The 21,582-nt window shown below is 51.8% G+C and overlaps 4 protein-coding genes across 4 annotated transcripts; all 4 read left to right on the top strand.

The window, feature by feature from the left end:
• Positions 1–95: 95 nt before the first annotated feature.
• APUU_70550A (uncharacterized protein) lies at positions 96–4,132 on the top strand (the record flags this gene model as incomplete). The annotated part of the gene is made up of 8 exons (XM_041695436.1): positions 96–267; positions 560–673; positions 730–1,178; positions 1,230–1,362; positions 1,410–1,937; positions 1,994–2,167; positions 2,214–2,528; positions 2,577–4,132. 8 exons carry the CDS (start codon positions 96–98, stop codon positions 4,130–4,132), a joined length of 3,441 nt encoding a protein of 1,146 aa, XP_041561166.1.
• Positions 4,133–5,006: 874 nt separating this feature from the next.
• APUU_70549A (uncharacterized protein) lies at positions 5,007–5,324 on the top strand (the record flags this gene model as incomplete). The annotated part of the gene is made up of 1 exon (XM_041695433.1): positions 5,007–5,324. One exon carries the CDS (start codon positions 5,007–5,009, stop codon positions 5,322–5,324), a length of 318 nt encoding a protein of 105 aa, XP_041561165.1.
• Positions 5,325–12,487: 7,163 nt separating this feature from the next.
• On the top strand, positions 12,488–16,066 carry APUU_70548A (guanine nucleotide exchange factor; the record flags this gene model as incomplete). The annotated part of the gene is made up of 1 exon (XM_041695432.1): positions 12,488–16,066. The coding sequence occupies one exon, from the start codon at positions 12,488–12,490 to the stop codon at positions 16,064–16,066; it is 3,579 nt and encodes a 1,192-aa protein (XP_041561164.1).
• A 1,162-nt stretch (positions 16,067–17,228) lies between these two features.
• Positions 17,229–19,073, top strand: APUU_70547A (uncharacterized protein; the record flags this gene model as incomplete). Its single annotated transcript, XM_041695431.1, has 2 exons — positions 17,229–17,465; positions 17,601–19,073. The coding sequence occupies 2 exons, from the start codon at positions 17,229–17,231 to the stop codon at positions 19,071–19,073; spliced, it is 1,710 nt and encodes a 569-aa protein (XP_041561163.1).
• Positions 19,074–21,582: the final 2,509 nt, after the last annotated feature.

Genomic DNA, 21,582 nt, shown 5'->3' with positions numbered 1-21,582 from the left:
ATAAGTAGTGTCCTGCCGCATCTCCCGTCTCTGTGTGCTGATTCTAGCTGCAGTGCTCTTTATCTTTCTCACCGTTGATGGTTACTTTACTTATAATGGAGTCTCGACCAGATAACTACCCCCGCTTGACCCTGCCCATCTCAGAGCTAAAACCCGCCTACGATGCAGTCGTTATAGGATCGGGCTATGGCGCCGGTGTTGCAGCGAGTCGCATGGCTAGGGCTGGGAAGACCGTCGCTGTTTTGGAACTTGGGGCGGAATGGAGAGGTACCTCCTACCTATACCATATTTCTAGCATAACCTGTCTACTCAATTTTATCGTGCCGTTCTAGAAACTAAGTAGGATTGATACAGCAGGTTCATTCCCGCATACACTCCCCCAGTGTCTCCGCCAGCTTAGCATTTCGGGTTCGAGCCGGAATTGTCTCAGGCGGATGGAAGACAAGACGAGTTTATTCCAGTTGAAACTTGGTAATGGACAGCATGCTTTCTGTGCTCATGGTATTCCACTACATTTTCTCTATTGCTGGACGCGCGCTGGTGGCTAAATTCTTCGCAGGACTCGGCGGTGGCTCGCTCATCAACGCGGGTGTTTTTCTTGAAGCAGCGCCAGAGATAATGCAAATGAGCGCGTGGCCGGAGGAGATTAGAGAATCTCCTTCTCTGGATGAATGTATTGCCTAAATTTCCCTCCACCATGTAGACGGGCTATATATCTAACGAAAACAGACTACGCCCGCGCATCATCCATGCTCCAACCATCTCCATACCCAGAAACAAAAGCACACCCGAGACTAAACAAAATGCGACATCTGGAAGAATATGCCCAGCTTCTATCTCAAGATGACAACAGCCTTGGCAAAGTAAAGAGCACCTTCTCGCGCACACCACTAACAACGACCTTCCAGGCCGGCCGGAATAGCACGGGGGTCGCGATGCAGCCGAATCAGGGATCCGGACACGAGTCCACGGGGCTGAATGACGGGTCGAAGAACTCGGTCCCTGTTACTTATCTGGCTGATGCGTGGAACTGGGGCGCGGAGATCTTCTGTGGGTGTGAGGTGCGGTATGTTGAGAGGGGGGTTGGGCTGGGGTATACGGTGTATTTCTCGTGGCGTGGAAAGGGGAGGGATTGTTTCAAGGAGGATATGGAGGCGCAGTTGTTTTGGGTGACGGCGGTATATTCCTTCCCTTTCTTAAAAAGATAAATGGTTACTGATAACCTCTAGAAAGAGTTCTGTTTCCTGGGAGCTGGTGCTCTTGGGACGACAGAGATTCTGCTCCGGTCGAAGGAACACGGCCTGAGACTGTCTCCTACACTAGGGAGGAATATGTCTGGAAACGGGGATTTGCTTGTTTTTGGTACCGTTCACTACATAACTTATGCATATTGGATACTAACAGACCAGGATACAACGGCCGCAAAGACATCAACGGGATTGCAGGCCTTTCAAACAATTCCAGCAACAAACCAGGCCCAACAATAACCAGCATGATTGATAACCGCCGGCACAAGCACTCTGAATCTAGATCTGGATCTGGACCTGGATCTGGGCCACTGGCAGGCTATATAATCGAAGACGGGTGCATCCCCGAGCCATTCGCACCGGTCATCCAGGCCCTCCTGATCGGGCAGACTCTTCGACATGAGCTATTCTCCTTCTTTCATAGTCCATGGACTCAATTCTGCAGAACGATAGCGGCGCTGAACTCTCTACTTCGGGGGCCGTACGTGTCTGGTGGAGCGATCCAGCGCACTTCAACATACCTGATCATGTCCCACGACAGCAATGAAATAACCCTAACGCTGAAAGACGACAAGCCGTATCTCCGGGGCGTTGGAGAAGGGCGGTCGAAGAATATCCTGCGCATCAAAGATTCCTTAGAGAGGGCGATTAAACATGCTGGAGCGAGTATGGGTTTCTCGTATTTCTATGGTTCGTAACAATAACCACGCTTACAATAAACATATCAAAAACACTGACTAGTCCAGGCCGCAACCAAGATGAAGTCTCCGTCCACGTCCTCGGCGGCGCAAACATGAGCCGGGACGGAACCGGCCGTGAGGGTGTAACGAACCATCGCGGACAGGTTTATACAGGGCACGACAGTGAAGTCTATCCCGGTTTAGTCTGCTGCGATGCGTCGGTGATTCCAACGTCTCTGGGTAAGTCTGCTAAGAATCTTTTGGATGAAGCTTACATGTTTGTTAGGAGTGAATCCGCTTGCCACGATTACTGCGCTTGCGGAGCGCTCGGTGGCGCTTGTTGCGGAGGAGTCGGAACTTGTAATTGACCTTGAGACGTCTAATGGGGATCTGGATGTTGATAGCAGACCTCGAGTGTCGAATTATAAGGGTAGTTTAGATAAGGGGCTCATCTCGACGGGGTGGCAGTTTACGGAGGCTCTTGAGGGATATATCAGTGTGCCAGGAGGATCCAGCTCTGAAATATCTGAAAGAGAAGGGAAGGGCTCTTCATCGGCTATACGCATGCTTCTTACGGTGGAGGTACAGCGGAGAGTGCAAGGTACGTGGAGCTAATGTATTTGATACGCGCAGCTGCTTACATTTACAGGCGGGCCGAGATATCAGGGTGTCTGCACTGGGACAGTATCCTGCCGTGCTTTATCACGACGAGCAATGAGGGTCATGAGAGGAGAGGTAGACTTCTTCGTGCCGGGGAATAGCGTTGATTCAACGACTTTGAGATATAGACTGCCGCTACAGACAGTCGAGGGTGAAGAGTTGATGCTGGTCGGGACAAAGACAATCGACTCGTCCAGCGCATTCTCTGTATCACGGCTGTGGAAAGCTACGACTGTGGTTAATGTTCAGGTTATTTCTCAGGGAGAGAGTGTAGGAGCTGGCGTCCTGCGCATTCCACTGTCGTCGTTTCAGCGGCAGATACGGACATTCCGGTCAACGGGCTCAGCCTTCACTGCGTTGCCAGCATTGTTGATGTTTCTTTTATACTTCATCCTCCAGATCAGTCTGTTCTTCTTCCACCCTCTTATACCGCGCTGGTTTACCCCTGAAAAGGGTGGCAGAGTCTTTGAAGCCAAACAACCTCTATCAACTCATGAAATCTCAGCTTCAGACGGAGTCAATGTCAAACTCGAGTTATACAGTCGAGAACCAGTCGAGAGCAAGCCGCCAATTCTATTCCTCCCCGGAGTCACAGGCTTAAACCCGCAGCACTCCATATACACCCTCCCCTTCCAACCCACCAACATGGTCGACTACTTCACCTCTCATGGCTACAGTTGCTACGTCCTCGCCCCCCGCTGGAGCTACAACGCACGCATTGCAGAGGACTGCACGGTCTTCGACAGCCGTCTCGACATTGCCGCCGCCCTGCAGCATATCAGCCACGAGACCAAGGGCCAGAAACCGTATATAATCGCCCACTGCCAGGGCTCCATCGCCCTCGCAATGGGCCTGCTCGACGGATCAATCCAGTCTTCCCAAATCCTAGGTATAACCGCAAACTCCGTCTTCATTACCCAGATCTTCCCGTTCTGGAACGCTGTCAAGGCTTCCAGCCCGCTCCTTATCCGGTTATACGAGTTTCTTGACGGGCCGTATTTCCCTATTAGCTTTCTCCCTACTAAAGAGAAGATGGATAAGAGGAAGAAAGATATACTCCAGCACGCACTCGATTTCATTCTATCATTCTACCCAGTCCCCCACGCCCGAGACCTCTGCACCTCATCAACCTGCCACCGCACCTCCTTCGCCTTCGGTCTCCTCTGGAACCACCAGAACCTATCCCCAGAAACCCACAATAACATCGACCGCTTCTTCATGGGCACATACACGAAACTCCTCGAGCATGTTGTTCGCACGGGCTCACGCGGTGGGTGTCTAGAGTATAAACAAGCCGTCCCCGATGCAAGCCTTGAGCGTCTCCGCGGTGTGCCGATCCTGTTCATGTCTGGCTCTAAGAACCAGGTGTTTAGTCCCGAGTCGACGCTGAGGGACTATGAGTTGTTGAGGAGGGAGTTTGGGGAGGGGCTGTATCGCCGGTTTTTGGTGGAGGGGTATGGACACCTTGATACGATTGTTGGGGATAGGGCTGTGCAGGATGTGTTTTGGAGGGTGGAGGCGCATTTGGAGGGTCTGAGTAAGTAGACTGCCTTCAATAATATTCTGGCCCTCCCTTCTATTCGGCTGGATATTGGGTTGTCAGCAAATGGAATAATAAATAGATCTAGATATCATTCACCATTAGAGTACTTGGAATAGTCTATTATTCTTCCCTGTCGTAGATGGAGCGAATCTCGGATCAGAAGGGCAGCTCGAATGAAATGAAGTGTAGACGGACATCCGGATGTATAATCGTGCTATTGTATGGATATAATTCCTAAAGTTATTTGGGTTTGATGTTGTGCTGCGGTTAAGTTCGTAGAACGTGGTTGGATATATATAGTTTGCTGCGGCCGATGTTGCACCAGATTACCTTCACCACCATTAGACGCTGGTTAGGAAAATTATGTGCTGACTCAGGTTTGATCTGAATGTATATTATTTAAACAGTTCTATTGCTTAGACCTCTATGCTACGATTCACTTCCACCAGACAGCGGGTTGGTAGTCAACTCCCATGGCCTACTGCGCATTTCCATCCCCAAAGCGGACAATGGCTACGAACCAATTAACGAGTCTACATAGGTACTCAACATACCGAGTGCGTCATGAGGATGCGAGTACTTAAGGCCCATGTCGAGCGCAGCCCTGCCTAAACAAGTGGCTGTCGATTGCCAGACTTTCAAGGCTGACGCGAGGTTGCCGCCAACCCCAACCCCGCGATAGCAAACAATATAATCCCTGTCGCTGCGCTATGACGACGTATGAAAAATGCAATTGATCTCGTCGCACAGTCGCACAGTCACAAGATCGATTGTCGGTGATTATTCTTTGTTAACTGTCCATTGAGCGAGGACCATCCATCCGTCAGCAAAGCAAGATCGCTGAAGGACACTCACCGTGAACAATAATATCCATGGATGTCGGGGAATATGCCTTGCGGGGATGTGATTGCTGCCGCTGCAGGTTCAATCACATGGCACGTGCATCCAATTGCTGGGCTGGCTGTCAGTGTCAACAGGAACGTGCAGATCGTGATTGCGATTGGCTGCGGAGGAGGAAACGCGGTGAAATCCGACTTCGAATCCACGAGTCACGGACGGAGGTCTGCAGCGGAAGCGCAGGAAAATAAAAAAGGAACGCTGGAAAAAGCAAACCTGCCTCAATTCTGCAAGATTGGATTTGGATTTTCACTCGCTGCACATGCCACCTTTGGCAGGGGCCCGGGAGAGTGCTGAAGACCTTTCCTCTGCAAGAAAAACCTGCAGGTCCAGTGCGAACTGGGATATTGGCCAATGGCGTGCGTCTCGAGTTGATTGTCTCGCAGCTTTGCAGAAAGGAATCTTTGCTTGGATGGCTTGGTCACACATCTCCGACTTCGGCCGCTTATGTTTTCTTTTTCGCAGTGGGCTTGGTTCGCCATCACGGGTTGTTTCTGGGAGAAGGGAATTGCAAGAGAGACCCAGACCGAGTTGAGTCGCCTTATTCGGCGAACCCTGAGGTTGTTTCGAGCTCGCGAAGTGCGGAGGGCTTTCTTGAAGTGCAGCTGCCAAACGCGTGTCTCTGCATCTGCACACGCTATGCAGCATGCTGCATTACACAAGTCAGTTGTTTGCGAGAATTGGTTTAGGCAGGAACGCAGCATTGCTTCTGTAGAAAGGCATTGATGCCTGGTACAAGGCAAAGATCGTGGCGGGATCTTTCATCCTCTTCTTGATCTGCGCAGCGGTGCGGGATGAATCCCTGTCCGTCACATCCATCTGCTGGAGTGAGAATCATGCCCACCACCGACAAAATAACAAGGGGGACGTGGTAAAGCGCTTAAGCTTAACAACGCCCATAACTCAGTCTGCACCTGTCACGTCCTCGTGCGAGGGAGGGTCTGCAAATTCAGCCATTGGTTGAGAGTATTTGAAATGACACTTTTGGTTGACTGTTGCTGCTCGATCATGGTCGCATGTTGGCCGAAGCACCATGGTTCGGGAGAGAGGAACTCATATTTTTGACTGGTCTCATAACGGAGCCCGCCTAGACTTTGCACAAGGTCTTCGGAATAAGCAACGCATAACTATTGGTCGCGATGCGTTCTTGAATGACTGATGGCTCCATGAAAGGTGTACAATTTTCCAGTGACATGATCCTGTCGAGAGTATTTTTGGCTCGTAACGTCAGACTTAGAACCCTCAAAGCACACAGTCGAACACGGTCAGCCAGACGGGCCTGGATTTTCGCAGCACTTTCGCGTTGGATTGGTTGGTCGGCGCTATTCTACGGAGTATAATTGGAGAATTTACGACCAATAGGAAGAAAGCCGTCCGAATGCTTGTTGGTCCTGCTTCTGGTCACCATGACTCCTCATCAGTCACCACGCTTGGGCGGCCTGAGTGGTGACTCCTGACTTGAGCTTGACAATCGTAACCGCAGATGCAACGCAGCCCGGCATTCAGTAACTCTCTGGTTCCGTGGTTCCTGAGCATTGATCTGCGTAAATCCCGCCGATGGATAACATTTGGGCATCACGGGTGCGCTACTGGCTCGTGCGGCCGTGCCTAGGGAGCTGCAGGAGGTCCACAGTAATCCACACCTTGTCTAACAGTAACAGAGAGTCGACAGGTCAACTCGACGAAAACAGTCTGAGTCGACGCCAGGAACCTGCATGCTTGCTTATATTCGGAGACATGTGCATGGACTGATGCGTACATGTTTGCTGCTGGTGTGTCAGGTGCGGATAACAGTCTGCCCATGCTCCAAAAGGACGCCGTACAGATGCTATGGGCCTGGGGTTTCAGATATGTGTGCAGGCCCGCTGGGCGGAGAGGCGAGAGGGTGAGGCATTCCCACAACGGAGGGAGGAGGCATCATCCCCGAGGGCTGGACCTCGACGATCAAGGGTTTCTCAAATCGCCGATTCGGATTCACATTCACATGGGCATATCGAGAAAGAAACCGAAGGACACTGACGAATCAGAAGCATGAAATACACAGTCCATCCAATTAAGAGGCATCTGACCAGAAAGCCATTTCAAGTCTGGCTCTTGAACCAATAATTCTCATGCGATGCCCCTTTTTTCTTTTGTGGACCTTGTGGAGGGAGGATGAAGCACACCGTCAGTGCCTCAGTGGACTTGGATCTCACCCACCAGGCTGGAAATGGATGATCATGATGAGGGTGGGTATCAATCGTCTGATCGAGTCTGGACTCTCGAGTCGCTGAAGTCGCTGGATCCAGGTTGCACCCGTGATGGCACTTGACGGAGGAGATAGGAAAGTTGAGGTGCTGAAGAAAGCATCCTTCCCAAGCGGGCTGCCAAAACACGTGTGGTCACGCGTGGGCTCGTGCCTGAGTGCCTGAGTGCCTGACTTCCCCTGACAAGCTCAACCGCTGGAAGTTTGGAAGTTTGGAACTCCAACCGCCATGGCTGCCTGAATCCACGCCCGGGTTGTCACTTGTCACACCTATGTCACTTCCGGAGTAATCAATTTTAAATTATTCCAACACGTCCGTGGAGCAAACACGGCTCAGCTGCCACAGCACACCCTGCCTCCCCATCACAGCACGCTTAGACGCCGCAGACGTTGAGCGCAATCCGTACCGTCCCGTTCTCCCCCCGGTTCTCCCGTCCCGTGTCGGGGTCCTCGGGGAGCACCTGAGAGGCCTGGCCGCCCCGTTGGTGCTGTGATTTGTCCAAGCCGTGTGATATCTCCTCATTTCTTATTTTCCGCCCATCGTCTCATGCCGCGGGGCCTAGGGCCACGAACTCTGGTACCGATATAAGAGTGGCCGGTGGGGATGGACTCGGGCTTTCACGGCCATGGCCACTGGCAGTGGGTAGACTTGGATCCACCATCGTGTCCGCCGTGTTCATCACGCACTTGCGATGATGCCAGTGAGAGGATCTCTATTCCCTAAGCCTTTTAGGGAAAAATATATCCTTGGCGAACTCGCCTTGGATTCCGTGTTAGGACCCAGGCCTCGACATCACAAGTTCACAACCTGTCTCAGCAGCGCCATAGAACCAGGCATATTATTGTGACTTGCGAACAGTGTCTGTGAAGACAAGAGTCGAATGCCGAAAGTACCCCACGAAATGTCAGCCGTCAGCCGTCTGTCAGCCAACACAGGCCATTACTTGGCCCTGGCCCGTCTTTTCGTCGGCAGACACTATTTCTGCAGCCTGTCAGACTAAGCTGTTCCCTGCCGTCAGCCCGCATACAACCCCAGGCACGTGCCTTTGCCTGTCATGACTGGTCAGTGTCACTGGCGGGATAACTGTTCTCTTGGGAAATCCAATCGATTCGGACGGCATTGGTTTCTTTGTTCTGAACTGATCTCACGGCACTACTACTTCCCAGTCGAGTATGGCTTACGAAGCCATCGTAAGTTAACTAGTTAACTATGATGGCTTATTATTGTTTTTGCCGACAAGGTTGCCTGATTGTCGCGTTCTACGCGTCTCCCCGAACCTTCTCAAGGACAGAGTTTCCCTCTTGCTGCATCCGCGACAAAGACAGTGAGAGCACGATTGGCCGGGGCATTATTCTCCAAACATATGCTTCAATAGATTAGAGAGTGCGGCAGAGGTTCGACGATCAGTCACATCCCCTTCTTTGTCGACTCGTCGAGGCTTGACAGCTCTCAGCCCAAGAATCTTGACTGGCTGTAAGCCGTTGGCGTTCCGCCTTAGACGCCATATAGCAAGCCACAGCGGGCGCGATTCGACGCTTTTCGGGAGACGGCGATGCCAGAAAGAAACTTGGAAAAGAAAATCTCGAGGGTCAGAGCCAGTCAGGGCCGCTGAGTCAAGATATGGTCGAGAGTTGAGATTCGAGTCGACTTCTTTGTTCTCGCCGGTCGCATTTTGTTCCAACGCGATATGGAAGGTCGGTGGGGATGGGTTGGGGCTTAATTAGTATGTACCTTCCTTCAAAGGAAATGGGTTGAGCTATTGTGGAGCCTAAACCCAATCCTTTGGCCCTCGCGGCCCCATCGACTTGCTCAAAGTGGCATTACGCACAACACTCAAACTGAGGAACAACCAACGGCTTGATGTCGCATCGTCCTTTTACGTCTCTCTGCATGCTTCTTTGTGCACTTTGGAGAGTAGGACGAGTCGACTGCATGCCCATCAAATTCAATTTGCGCCAATCCCCATCATTTGCCACCAAGGTGAGCTGTGAAATTGAATGCAAGGGCGATCCGATCTAAGAACCAAAGGACCGGAACTCGATCTGACCGCTCCTGTTTTGACGCCGTCACGCCGCCAGTCAGCGAGTCTCCATGACGGTCCATCAGAGATGGGAAAATTATTGATGCGGGGATGACAGCCGGTCAAAGAGTGAGTTTTGCGAAACGCACTCTGGGGTGATTTGATCATTCATTGTCCTCGACGGTTTACGTGCTCTAGATGGCGGGATCTCCAGAGCACCATTGATCTCGGCGCATTCTAGCCCAACGACTTACTATTGAAGGCGGACGAGCGACGGGGCTTCCGGGGCTTTGCCGCTTTGAAGCCGGTGATGGAGCTCCAAAGACTCAAAGAGCCCGCTTGCTCGGGTGCTCCCTCGCCCCATGAGTTATGACTGTTTGGATGTTCAGAGCCCTACTCCTGATCTTCAATGCTCCGGTGGACAGCGATGTAATTTCTGAACAATCATTATTCCAAATGAGTATGAAGTACGATGGGGATTGTTATGATGTCGGCTCAGCCAAGCCGCGAGTCCCAGTGAGCTGGATAACGAGCCTACGGGGCCGTCTCCACCGAACGGCTCCATCGGCATCGAGTCCATCTCCATTAGCCGGACGAAGTGCTCAAGAGGGAGAAAATGGGGTCAACAGCGATAAGGGGACTGGGACGTGCTTGCACTGCGTGCATTGGCTGACCCATTCCTTGCGTCTTGGATTATGATCTTCCAGATTATGAACTATGGAACCAAGCAGATACAGTGAAGTCATTCTGGATCTGACTTTGTGAGATGGAAGCATATGATAGAAGATGCTGCCAGCCTGGCAAGTACTAACGGTGGCAAGGGCTAAAACTTGAGGATTCTAGACTCGACAGTTGACACTGGGCAGTGGCAATGCGTCTAATATTACTAGCCACTGGCCTGGAGATTAACGCAATCTCGACATCTAAGTATAGCCACGATGAGCTCCGTCTGCAGTTGCATCGTCGCAGCTAAATTCAAATACGTAGTGGCATGACTGGGGCCAAACCACCATATATTCTGAATTTCCGATATTTACTGGATAGAACTGGCAGCGCTCCGCCGCTCACGTTCTCCCCGGACCGCGGGAGCAAGGAGCATGCAGCGTCCAGTCCAGACTCCAGCGTACCAGACTTGATAGCCGAGTCCGACACCAAGGGCGACTCGACCTAAAATTCGAGCTCCATCTCCAGCTTCCCAGTTACCAGAGAGACGGACTTTTGGGTCTGGAGGACGGCATCCGACTGGTCTGACAGCTCTTCAGTGGAGCACTAGTACCTAGTAGGCAACTGAAGCTGCAGCTCCTGGAGAAATTACGACAAAAAGGCAGACCTGAGGGCGTCACCAAGGTTCAGGCTTTTGTCAACCGTGGAAGCGACGTCGATCGCCTATATTTTGGAGCGCGTACCAGACCTTTGTCCAGTATGGCGAATAACTGAGGAGACGCAGAGCTCTGCTCAGTCTCACCCTATTTGATGTTTTTATTTCAAGCAACAGGGGGGCAAAGGCTGCAGCGAGGGGTGCAGGGGCATCATTGCCACCAGCGGATAGTGCCTTGGCCAGAACGCGACAAAAACAATTAAATAATTTAATATCGGGGAGCGTTGGAAATGGAGCGCCGGCACTAATTAGACTAATCAGCGGATGGATTTCCCGTCTCCGTCACGCTAGACGCACTAATTTAGCACACAATAATCAGTCCACTCCGCTGCGCTTCTAGACTAACGACTCGAACCCCTGTTGCCGACGGTTTATTAACACCGTGTGCTAATATGCACTTTCCATCTGCGATTGCTGGTCGACGGCTGTTCGTGCGTTGTTCCTACGAGGGATGCGTCTGGAACCGCAGGAGTAAACAGCCAGTCATAAATCCGTCATAAATCGGGAGATAAATCAGGAAATAAATATAGAAACGAAAAATAAATAAAAAAACTCCGGACAGGCGGACCAACAGGGAAATGATGGATGTGATGGCAGATCATCGACGGTTCGGGGCCGCGCTAAGGACGAGCAGCCTGCCTGCTTTGTCGGAAAAGCTCGTCAGGATAACTGAGTGAGGACTGAGGGCAAAAGAAAGAAGATCGCAGCGCCAGCCCAAGTGGGTCCGCCGCTTCTTACTTCTGATCGTTCGGTCCCTGCTCCCCTCCTCCATATTATCGCCCGCTCCCGTCCTCGACGAACCTCACTCCTTCTCCTCTCTCTCCTCCGATCCTTCTTCCGTCCTTCGCTTCTCCAGCAGTCTCTCTGGTGCCGTCACTTGAGGTGTTCCTTCGTTTCTGCTGCTGCTGCTGTTGTTGAACCGTTCGGTGCTTTGGCCCATCCGCGGCCCTTGCTTTCTACTCTGCGACATCCATACATTAGCGTTTACTCCTCGATCGAGAAAACACCACCCTTTGCTCCCTATCTGCGCCTCGGCCGATCGGGATCGGAAAGAAAGGGCAAGATCGATTGCTGCGAATTGCGATCACTGCTGTATCCAGGCCTCGAACCGGGCTAGCTTTGATCCTTGCGTTACAACTCGGCATCTCTCGAACAGGCGGAGCCATTGCGCTGCGTCATTAGGAACTCTGTGCAATTCGACGCTGAGCTGGGATCCTTGTTTGGTTCCCTTTTCTCCTCCCGTCGCCAATTCCCCGTTGCCTCGTGCCCGTCGACGACTTTACTGCCTCGTTCGACCCCCCCGGCTTCCAGGAACGAACGTGCTTGTTCGAGTACTTCGAGGACAGCATAGCACAACCGTAGCATATAATTTTAATTGTGCAACTGGTTTATTTTGGTTTTGCTCACTAGGTACGTCCGCAACTTAGCAACCGGTTGCCAGACGCCTGCATTCCTCCCATTCCTCACTCCCTAGAATCCATCCCAGCATTCTTTCACCCCCCAGTGATCCGCGCCACAACCGGACCAAAACATTGTCATCCCCTCCAAGCACCTTTCCCAGCCGCTCGAAAGAAGGAACGGGCTCCAGTTACTGACGAAATGTGCTTCAGTGTCGGACGATAACTGCTCTGCAACTATCTCCAACCACTCGTTTTCAAACACTACCACGCGACTATCATTTTTCACCTTTTCGCCACAGCAATCGCTCTCTCGACGCGAGTTATTCGAATGTGTGAGGATGCTCATTGATTTTGCCGTCTGTTGAATACTGGTCGTTGGTGGCCTCGACCTATCTCGAACTATATAGATTTATTATATGCTGGAACATACGAAAGAAATGGAGCAAATGAAGCCTCACATCGCGCCATTGAAGATCGAAAAGGGAAACTCCAACTTTCGTCCTGCTCCAAATCGCTTCTATTCATACGACCGCCAGATTACTCCTCCGGCAACTCCCCATACGACCACCCAGGACGGCAATATGGATCGCTCAGAACCGTCCCGGGGGGTCTTTCACAATTACCTTCGCGCATTCTACCCTTTTCACCCTGCTGGGGATGTCTCTCCAGCAACAGTTACTCTCCCTCTGGATCAAGGTGCTATTATTCTAGTACACTCTGTTCACACTAATGGCTGGGCCGACGGCACGCTTCTGGACTCAGGCGCCCGGGGCTGGCTACCCACGAACTACTGCGAGGCATACGACCATGTCCCGATGCGACCACTCCTCAAGGCCTTGACGGACTTCTGGGATATCATTCGAGGAGGATGCGGATCGCCTTTGGTCGACTTTGGCAACCAGGATCTCGTCCGAGGCCTGATTGCTGGAGTGCGCTTTCTCCTTGAAAAATCCGAATGTCTTACTCGCGACGCATCACTGGTGAGGGCCCAGGATGGTCTCCGAAAGAACCGAAAGGCACTGCTGGCAGACCTGTCATCACTGGTGCGAACGACGAAAAAGTTCCAGGAAATCTCCAGCGGCCAGCCAATGGAAGACGAGGTCGAGTACATGGTTGACGAGATGCTCCTGAAAGCCTTCCGAATTGTGACTCGCGGCGTTCGATTCCTCGATGTCTGGAACGAGGAGGTTGGCCTCAGCAGGGCAATTGCAGAGCTGGAACAGCAGCAATTATCAGCCCATGATGTGCCCCTAACGCCGGTGTCTGAGACCTTTTCGCCAACGGAGACTACCCCGTCTGAGGCCGACACCGAGCGGAACGAGTCCAGACTCTTGAACCGCAGCAGACTAGAGAGCCGATTGGAAAGCAGACTGGAGAGCCGATTGGAAAGCAGACTCGAAAGCCGATTGGATATGAGCCGCGCTTCAACTCGGATGGATGCGTTTGACTCGCAACCCCGCCCGATGTCCGTCACTACCAAACGCATTTCTGTCTCACACCGAGCGTCTTATACCGGCTCAGCTGCTGCCACTGCCCGAAACCCAAACCTTGCTTCCGAGCGACTTACGGCCACCTACGACGGCTTTCTCGGTGTCTTGGGCTCTTTCATTGGCCTGCATTTGCAGTCCCGCTCGTCTACCGAGCTGGTCATCACCACTGAACAGGCCGTCCGCTCCTGCCGTGGACTGCTAACGGTTATCGAGGCTGTTTGCGAGCATGACACTCAGGGGAGCACTCTCCTGGAGCAGGCTAGAGATGGCATGTATGAGCGCTTGTCGGAATTGGTGTTTGCAGCCCGCGATGCCTTCCGACCAGCGCAGTGCCCTGACGATGACCTCGTATTCATGCCAGACGAGGGAAAGCGCCTCGTCGATGCGGCAACCGAATGCGTGCGAGCTGCAGGCAACTGCATGGCCAAAGCTCGCCTGGTGCTCGAGCAGAGTGGTGACTTTGAGCTGGTCGCCGACGCCGGGCAAGACGGCACGAAGGAAGAAATTATCCCTCGCGCGGTACCCGAAGAGAGCTCAGACTCTACGCCACAGCCTCAGCGCACGGTCGATCTTGCCGTCCCTGAGCAACGTTCCCAAGAGATGGCACGACTTCCCCCACCTCCCTTGCAGATCCCCCAATCTCACCATGCATCTTCACCGTCGACTCCCGGTCTCACGGACGACGCAACACCTTGCTCCTTCCAGTCACGTGCTGGTGCTATAACACCGGCCACCACCGAACCCTCGTCTTCATTCCAATCCTCTGTCCTCTCTCCTAGCCTTGACAAGCTTTCTTTTACCTCCTCTCCCCAAGATCCTACCTCTGCAGACTCTTTCCGTCGCGACAGTCATGCCAAGTCTGAGATCAGCGACTCGTATAGCCGTGGTGTGACTAGCAACGCTAGCAGCTTCACCTACAGCAACCTCCGTGATTCGGAAATGAGTGGAGTGTCTCAGACATCGACCCGGGCGACCTCACCTGACATCGGCATGGTCCCGTCGCTCAAGGGCAGTGTCAGTTACTCGACTCTTGCCGAAGAGAACGAGGAGGCTGAAGCCAATGTCTTGGAAAAGACCTACGCCCATGAATTGATCTTCAAGGAAGGGCATGTCATGGGTGGCAGCCTCCGGGCCTTGGTTGAGAAACTGACGGCTCACCAATCTACACCTGATGCGATGTTCGTATCGACATTCTACCTTACCTTCCGCCTCTTCGCCTCACCGATGGAGTTTGCCGAGACCCTAGTGGACCGGTTCAACTACATCGGGGACACCCCGCATGCCGCTTCTCCTGTTCGCCTGCGCGTCTACAACGTGTTTAAAGGCTGGCTCGAGTCGCACTGGCGCCATGACTGCGACAATGTGGCCTTGGAGTACATTACCGAATTCTCGAGCGGCCTTCTGATGCAAAACTTGCCGACTGCCGCGAGGCGCCTCTTGGAATTGACCGACAAGGTTTCTAAGCTTCAAGGGCCAGTGGTTCCTCGTCTTGTCTCTTCGATGGGCAAGACCAACACCGCTACTGCGCAGTACATCCATCCGGATACTCCTGTTCCGTCGCCATTGCTTGGCAAGAAGGAGCATGGCCTGCTCACGCGGTGGAAGAATGGCGAGGGTCAGATCACGATCCTCGACTTCGACCCACTGGAGCTGGCCCGTCAATTCACCATCAAGGAGTCGCGGATTTTCTGCGCGATCCTCCCGGAGGAATTGCTCGCGACGGAGTGGATGAAGAAGACGGGATCGCTTGCGGTGAACGTCCGCGCGATGTCTACGCTCTCGACGGATCTTGCACACCTTGTTGCAGACTCGATTCTGCAGCTCGAGGAGCCGAAGAAGCGTGCTGCGATCATCAAGCACTGGGTCAAGATCGCGAACAAGTGCTTGGAGTTGAACAACTATGACTCGCTCATGGCAATCATCTGCTCGCTCAACTCGTCCATGATCTCGCGGCTGCGTCGTACCTGGGAGATTGTCTCCCAGAAGACCAAGACCACCTTGGAGTACCTCCGTGGCATCGTCGATGTATCGCGCAACTACGCTGTCCTCCGCCAGCGTCTCCAGAACCATGTGCCCCCTTGCTTGCCTTTCGTCGGAACCTACTTGACCGATCTCACGTTCGTGGACCACGGTAACCAGGCACTCCGCAATCTCCCAACGGATGAGGGCGAGATGGCTGTCATCAACTTTGACAAGCATGTCAAGACCGCCCGCATCATCAGCGAGCTCCAGCGCTTCCAGATCCCTTACCGCCTGACGGAGATACCGGAGCTTCAGGCCTGGATGCAGAACGAGCTTGTGCGAGTGCGATCCAACGGCGAGAAGAGCCTGCAGACCTTCTACCGACGGTCACTTGTTCTGGAGCCGCGCGAAACCCAGCAAGTCCGCAGCGCGATGCAATCGGAGTCCAGCTCTTCGTCGCTTTTGGAGAACGCCAAAGACAAGTTTGATTTCTTGTCGTGGACGAATAATTCCAAGGCGAAGTCGATCACCACGAATGGTTAATCCACAACATATTACACCCCACCCACTACCATTACCTCTTTAATGATTTACGACCTTGCCTTCTTCTGATGTGTTAACGGCGCCTCTTATTTTCTTGGATATTATTACGTCAGTCTTTGTGGATACTTTTCCTACCTACCTCGTTACCCCGTCACCTCAGAACCTCTTTACCGAACTGGCAACTCATCTGTCTTGTTACTCTCACTGGAAATGTCTCTTTTTGTTTTTGATTCAGCAGCGACGGCGGGGAAAAAGGGTCTTGTTTAAAAGTATGGGCACATACAGTACAGGTTTATACTAGAGCCTCGCGGCTCGCTTGGGCTTATAAATGGGCAAAGCAAAACATCATGAGACGAAAGATGCTCTAGCGTGATTATCCTTTTGCCTGCCGATCACTGGTTGGATCCAACTGCATTGTTTTGGATGCGTTTTTGATTTTGATTTGCTTTGGATTTTGCGGGTTTGGCTTAGGCATGGACTGGATATTGCTTATAAGTTATTGGGATACCTTGGGAGGACCTTGGGAGGAGTTTAAATTGATTTACTGACAAGCCTAGGCCTGTATTATTGTGTATATAGCAAATAACCACAACAATATTAACAATCACCACCGAACTCAACTGATTAATACCGTAAGAGAAGCATGTGAGATCTCCATCCCCAACCGATTGTCGAGCCGCGGCAGCACAAATCCGCCGCACAGATTAATAATCGCCTCCCTCAATACTTTAACCAGCACAACCCATTATGCACTGCACAATCTGCTCTCCGCCAATTGACCCAGTCCAAAATGCCCAACCTTAAGAGCTAAGACCCTTCCTTAATTTCCTCCGAATCTTTCCTCCGCCCGCCTTCCAATACCAAGGTAGACCAAGCCCAGGCTTACTCCAGTAGTACTAGACAAGCAGCCCACGTGACCCGCTGTGCAAATCAGCTGCCGCTGGTTGAAAATCATCCCCATTTCCCTCTATTTCATTTTCGGCGCTCTTTCATTCATTTCCTTCGCTCTCTGCGCCTTTTTTTTGCTTTGAAACCCTGTCTCAGCACTCGATTTTGGGACACGGTATTCGCAGAGAGCGAGAGCGAGAGTATAGACGTCTCCAACTCCAGCCACAGCAAAGCCCCTGGCAGTGGCAGTGTCAGCCCTACAGAGGGAGAAGGAATGGGGCCAAAAATGCAAAACATGGAATCCCTGTCTCAGATCCAGACCCAGTCTCAGACTCAGATCCAGACTCAGACTCGGATTCAGTCTCAGTCTCCGCCGCGGAGAGAAACAGTGGCTGTGATCGGCTCGGGCATGGCAGGTCTTGTTACGGCGCATTTGCTTGTCTGTGATAATAAGAAAGAGAAGGATGAGAAGGATGAGAGGCGGAGGTTTGATGTGGAGGTTTTGGAGATGGTATGTTTTTTTTTCTTCTATTTTTTATGTTTTGTACGGTTTGGTTTGGTTTGGGTTTTTGATTTCTATGGTTCTCGGTTTTATGGTTCTTGGGTTTGTTGTGCGTGTGAAAGGGTTGTGCTAATGCATCTGCAGCAAGAGAAGCTCTCGCTCGACTCGGCGAGTTATACGCTTCCACCGTCTTCATCATCTGCATCTATGAACGGGAGAGAAAACGAAGAAAAAGACGGACAAAGAATCGATCTGCCCATGCGCGCCTTCGCCGCCGGGTACTACGACAACCTCCGCAAGATGTACGAGTATCTCGGCGTGCGGTTTGCAGAGCCGAAGTTTGTTTATAGTCTGTCGACGCTGTCTGGTGGTGATGGTGATGATGATAGTATCTCGACTTCGTCACTTTGCAAGGAGAAAACGAAGTACGAGGAAGAGGAAGAGAAAGAGAAGAAAGATAACGGCGATGGCATCTACTTCATCCACTCGTCAAACAACCACATCCTCCCCCCAATTCGACCTAGCGGGGTTGGCGCCGCGGAGTGGGTGTTTGAGACTGCGTACCTGGTCTTTTGGTATCTCTGGTTCACGGCCGCTTGCTTTCTGGTCGTGCCTAAGGTCGCATCTAGCTCACGGCCTGGCTTGAAGAAGAGCACCACCGGCGAGACACTAGGCGCGTACCTGACTCGCGTCAGAATACCGACCTACTACACCTGGCGCTACCTCCTCCCACTCATTTCCAGCATCACGACGTGCACACACCACGAACTGCTCAATTTCCCAGCCAGCGACATCGTCGGCTATGCGCGCCAAACGTACCGCAAGCCGCATTACACAGTAACAGGCGGCGTCCAGGCCGCAGAGGCGAAACTCTCCAGCGGGCTGAGCGTCAAGTTCAACACCAGAGTCACAAACGTCGAGAGCATCGAGGGCGGCGAGAAGGTCCGGGTTTCGTGGATTGCGCAGGGGAAAGCAGGATCGAAGGTCTACGACCGGGCGATCATCGCCGTGACGCCGGATGTCGTAGGGAAGATTTTCGCCCCGCTGAGGGATGCAATGAGTGTTATCCCGACGACGACGGTGCAGACGGTTGTGCACCGTGATTTCTCGCGCGTGGAGAGATATAGTGCGTATCTGCGGGATAACTCGCGGCTTCAGAAGCGGAAGTTTAAATCGGTGCTGGATTCATCATCTTCAGCGGGTTCGGCGGGGGATTTAACAAGGCCGCTGCCTCTTACGGCAATGCACATGGTTACGGATGTCGCCAGTTCCAGGACGGAATCGATACACGAACATCCCGCGCAGGTCCTCGTGACGACGTACGCGCTGGAAGGCGGCATCGACGAGTCGAAGATCCTGCACCGGGTGGATTTCACGCGTGTTCTACGCACAGCGCAGAGCCAGGCTGTTGTCAATTCGATGTTCGACAGTGCAACTACACCCGCCGTCCTTTCATCGGTGGATGAAAAACAGGATAAGGCATGGAAGAGCGGCGACGGGAATGTCTTTATCGTCGGCGGTTGGTGCTGGGATGGCATGGTGTTGTTGGAGGGGTGTATTGTCTCGGCGATGAGGGCTGCGGATGCGCTGGGGGTTGATGTTCCGTGGACGAGATAGATGCATATAAAGAGTCTCTTCTGTTTTGGATTATATAACTGATGCATTATGACTATATGAATGGCATGTTAGCGATAGATCTGAATATCATCATGGTTCTTATGACTCAACCCTAATCGTGACATGTCTCATGTTTGCAGATTTGATCTGGGATTGGCAAGGTTTCGTTGTATTTAGAAGCCGGATGGGTCCTTGTGGAGGAATGACTAGGAAATTGCTGGAGGATTTGCTCCGGATGATGCTCAAGTATGATCCCAATCAACGGCCAACAGCTGAGCAGGTCCTGGAGCACCCGTATTTCTCATTTCATGCGAAGAAGGCGGATTAAGGCTGGTTTTGGTTGTTTTGAAGTGGCTTTAGTACTGATGTAGTTCTTTTTATACTTTTAATAAAGATTATATTACTGCAGAGTTCCATTGTTGGTTTCGGCATAGAATTAACGTGCCCTAATGAAGTTATAGATCTTTCCGTAACCAAATTGATATATAAACCATACTTATTTCTGGGAAGATCTGGCAATCGGTGTGAATAGAGAGACATCCTAGGCTCCGTGATGCTAAAGACTTACTTAATAACCTTTATTCTATAGACTGACTACCTCTGGCCACCGTATGCACTCTGGAATGGTTACGGCAAGTGGCCATCTCGATGACCCTGTCTGTATCTGGGCACCGTTTTCAGCTCCCAGTCGGTTGGAAAAGCACAGCCGCGTATCAAGTAAATCCGTTAGTTTGTTGATCATGGGGGTTGCTGTTAAGATCCATACACTCAGCGCCCAGGGCAAACAGCACCGGGTTCTTCAAGGCTATGTTTTTGATAGCGTGGCCTTGATCGATAAATGCCGGGCATGTTTAACCATCATATTCACTAGTTTCTCCTGTTTTATCCGTCCTCATCGAGACTCATTGTCCTCGCTGTTAAAGTCGCCCTTCAGGCATTGGACTGAATACCGAATAATTGAATTAGTTCCTATCGACTAATGATCTCTGAAAACGATGGTGTTGTGTAGAGTTTAGAAAAACTAGCTACAGTAGGTAGAGGTAAAATCCTACTTCCCACAGTACCGAGCGTTGACAGCTGGTGTTTACCGAATGGCTATTATGGGAGGATTCCCAATAAGATGATGACGAAGTAATTGAGTTTGTGCTCCAGAACCCACCCACATGGGGGCTTTATCTCCCAATGCACGTCCAGTCCGCAACATGATGTATGGGTGGAGTCCACAGTGAAGCTTGTTTCCGCATCCTTAGGGTTTCCATACCATAGGATAGTGGTCGATGTGACTGAAAACAGGGAATCAATTCGATGGTCATACATCGTGTATTCGGTTTTCCTGGCTGATATGGATTCTGCACCTGTGTGGGATCTGGGTCCGTTCGACCAAGGCATATTAGGCTCATGGTGACAGGAAGAACATGGAAGCCCGTCACTGTATTGAAGTAATCCTGGCGAGTCGGGGCGGCAAGGTGACGGGCACAGCAGGCGCACAGGAACAGAAATCTCTATACACTTCGCAACCATTTCCACCGAGGCCATTTCACCCCCCGGTTAGCTCGGAGCAATACAAGGGATCCAGAGCCGCCTGGTCAATGGTCTCTAAATATCAAGGGGCAATTCTCCAGAAAGCTGAGGGACCCCGAGGTGTTTTCTCAGGGTTGCGTGGATGAAAGATAACAACAGGCCATGGACACCCTAAGGGTCCATCAGACCGAGGATAATTTGTAAATCATGCATGCATCGTTCGAAACTTAAGTAGCTTGTTTGATGCGAGCCATAATGGAGTGAGATGAGAAGAGACCAAAGTCTCATCAACGCGAGCCAAAGCTTTGAGCCTGCAAAGAGGCCAAAGATGATAGAAGTTGAATGTCTTCATTTACGAGCTTAGGTCTTGATCTGGAACAGGAGGAACACATCCAATCCGCTTGCCGGGTCGAAGAATAAAGCATTTAATGAAGCCGGATACTGACCACCAGGGATGACTGTTTGGTCTGTCGTAAGAATTACAACTGCATAGACAACTTGCCAAGAGGACAGTGCAGATTGCCACCCTATCGTTCTGGTGTCCATATCCCATCTATTGCCACTTCAAGTCCCTGGTATCAGAGGACAGAAACAAGCCTACCCTGCGGCGAGCCGTATGTATATAGCTCTGCCATTCGATCGATTGCCGTAGTGGAGTTGATTCTTGAGTATTCAAGAGTAATGGGACCATTCGATCTTCCGCTAGAGCATCCTACTCGAATGGAGAAGACAGAGGGCAACGTTAAGGATGATAGAGAAAGTGAGGGATACTTGGATACCCCAGCGGCCGTCCGAAGGATGAATGTCATGTTGATGACGATGCGGTCTAGACCTACAGAGAGAGCACTGGCCTGGTTCAGTCGAATGAGCATCCCAGTCCATTTCTTCGTGGCCGCTAGACGCCACCGAGCTATCAGTTCGTCACCGGGCTTTGGTGAAGAGCCTGACACGATGTTTACTTGGTATATCACCATGGCTGTCTGGAATC

The sequence above is a fragment of the Aspergillus puulaauensis genome, chromosome 7 (genome assembly GCF_016861865.1).
Source record: "Aspergillus puulaauensis MK2 DNA, chromosome 7, nearly complete sequence".
NCBI classification, from domain to species: Eukaryota; Fungi; Ascomycota; class Eurotiomycetes; order Eurotiales; family Aspergillaceae; genus Aspergillus; species Aspergillus puulaauensis.
This window is presented reverse-complemented; position numbering and strand designations above follow the sequence as displayed.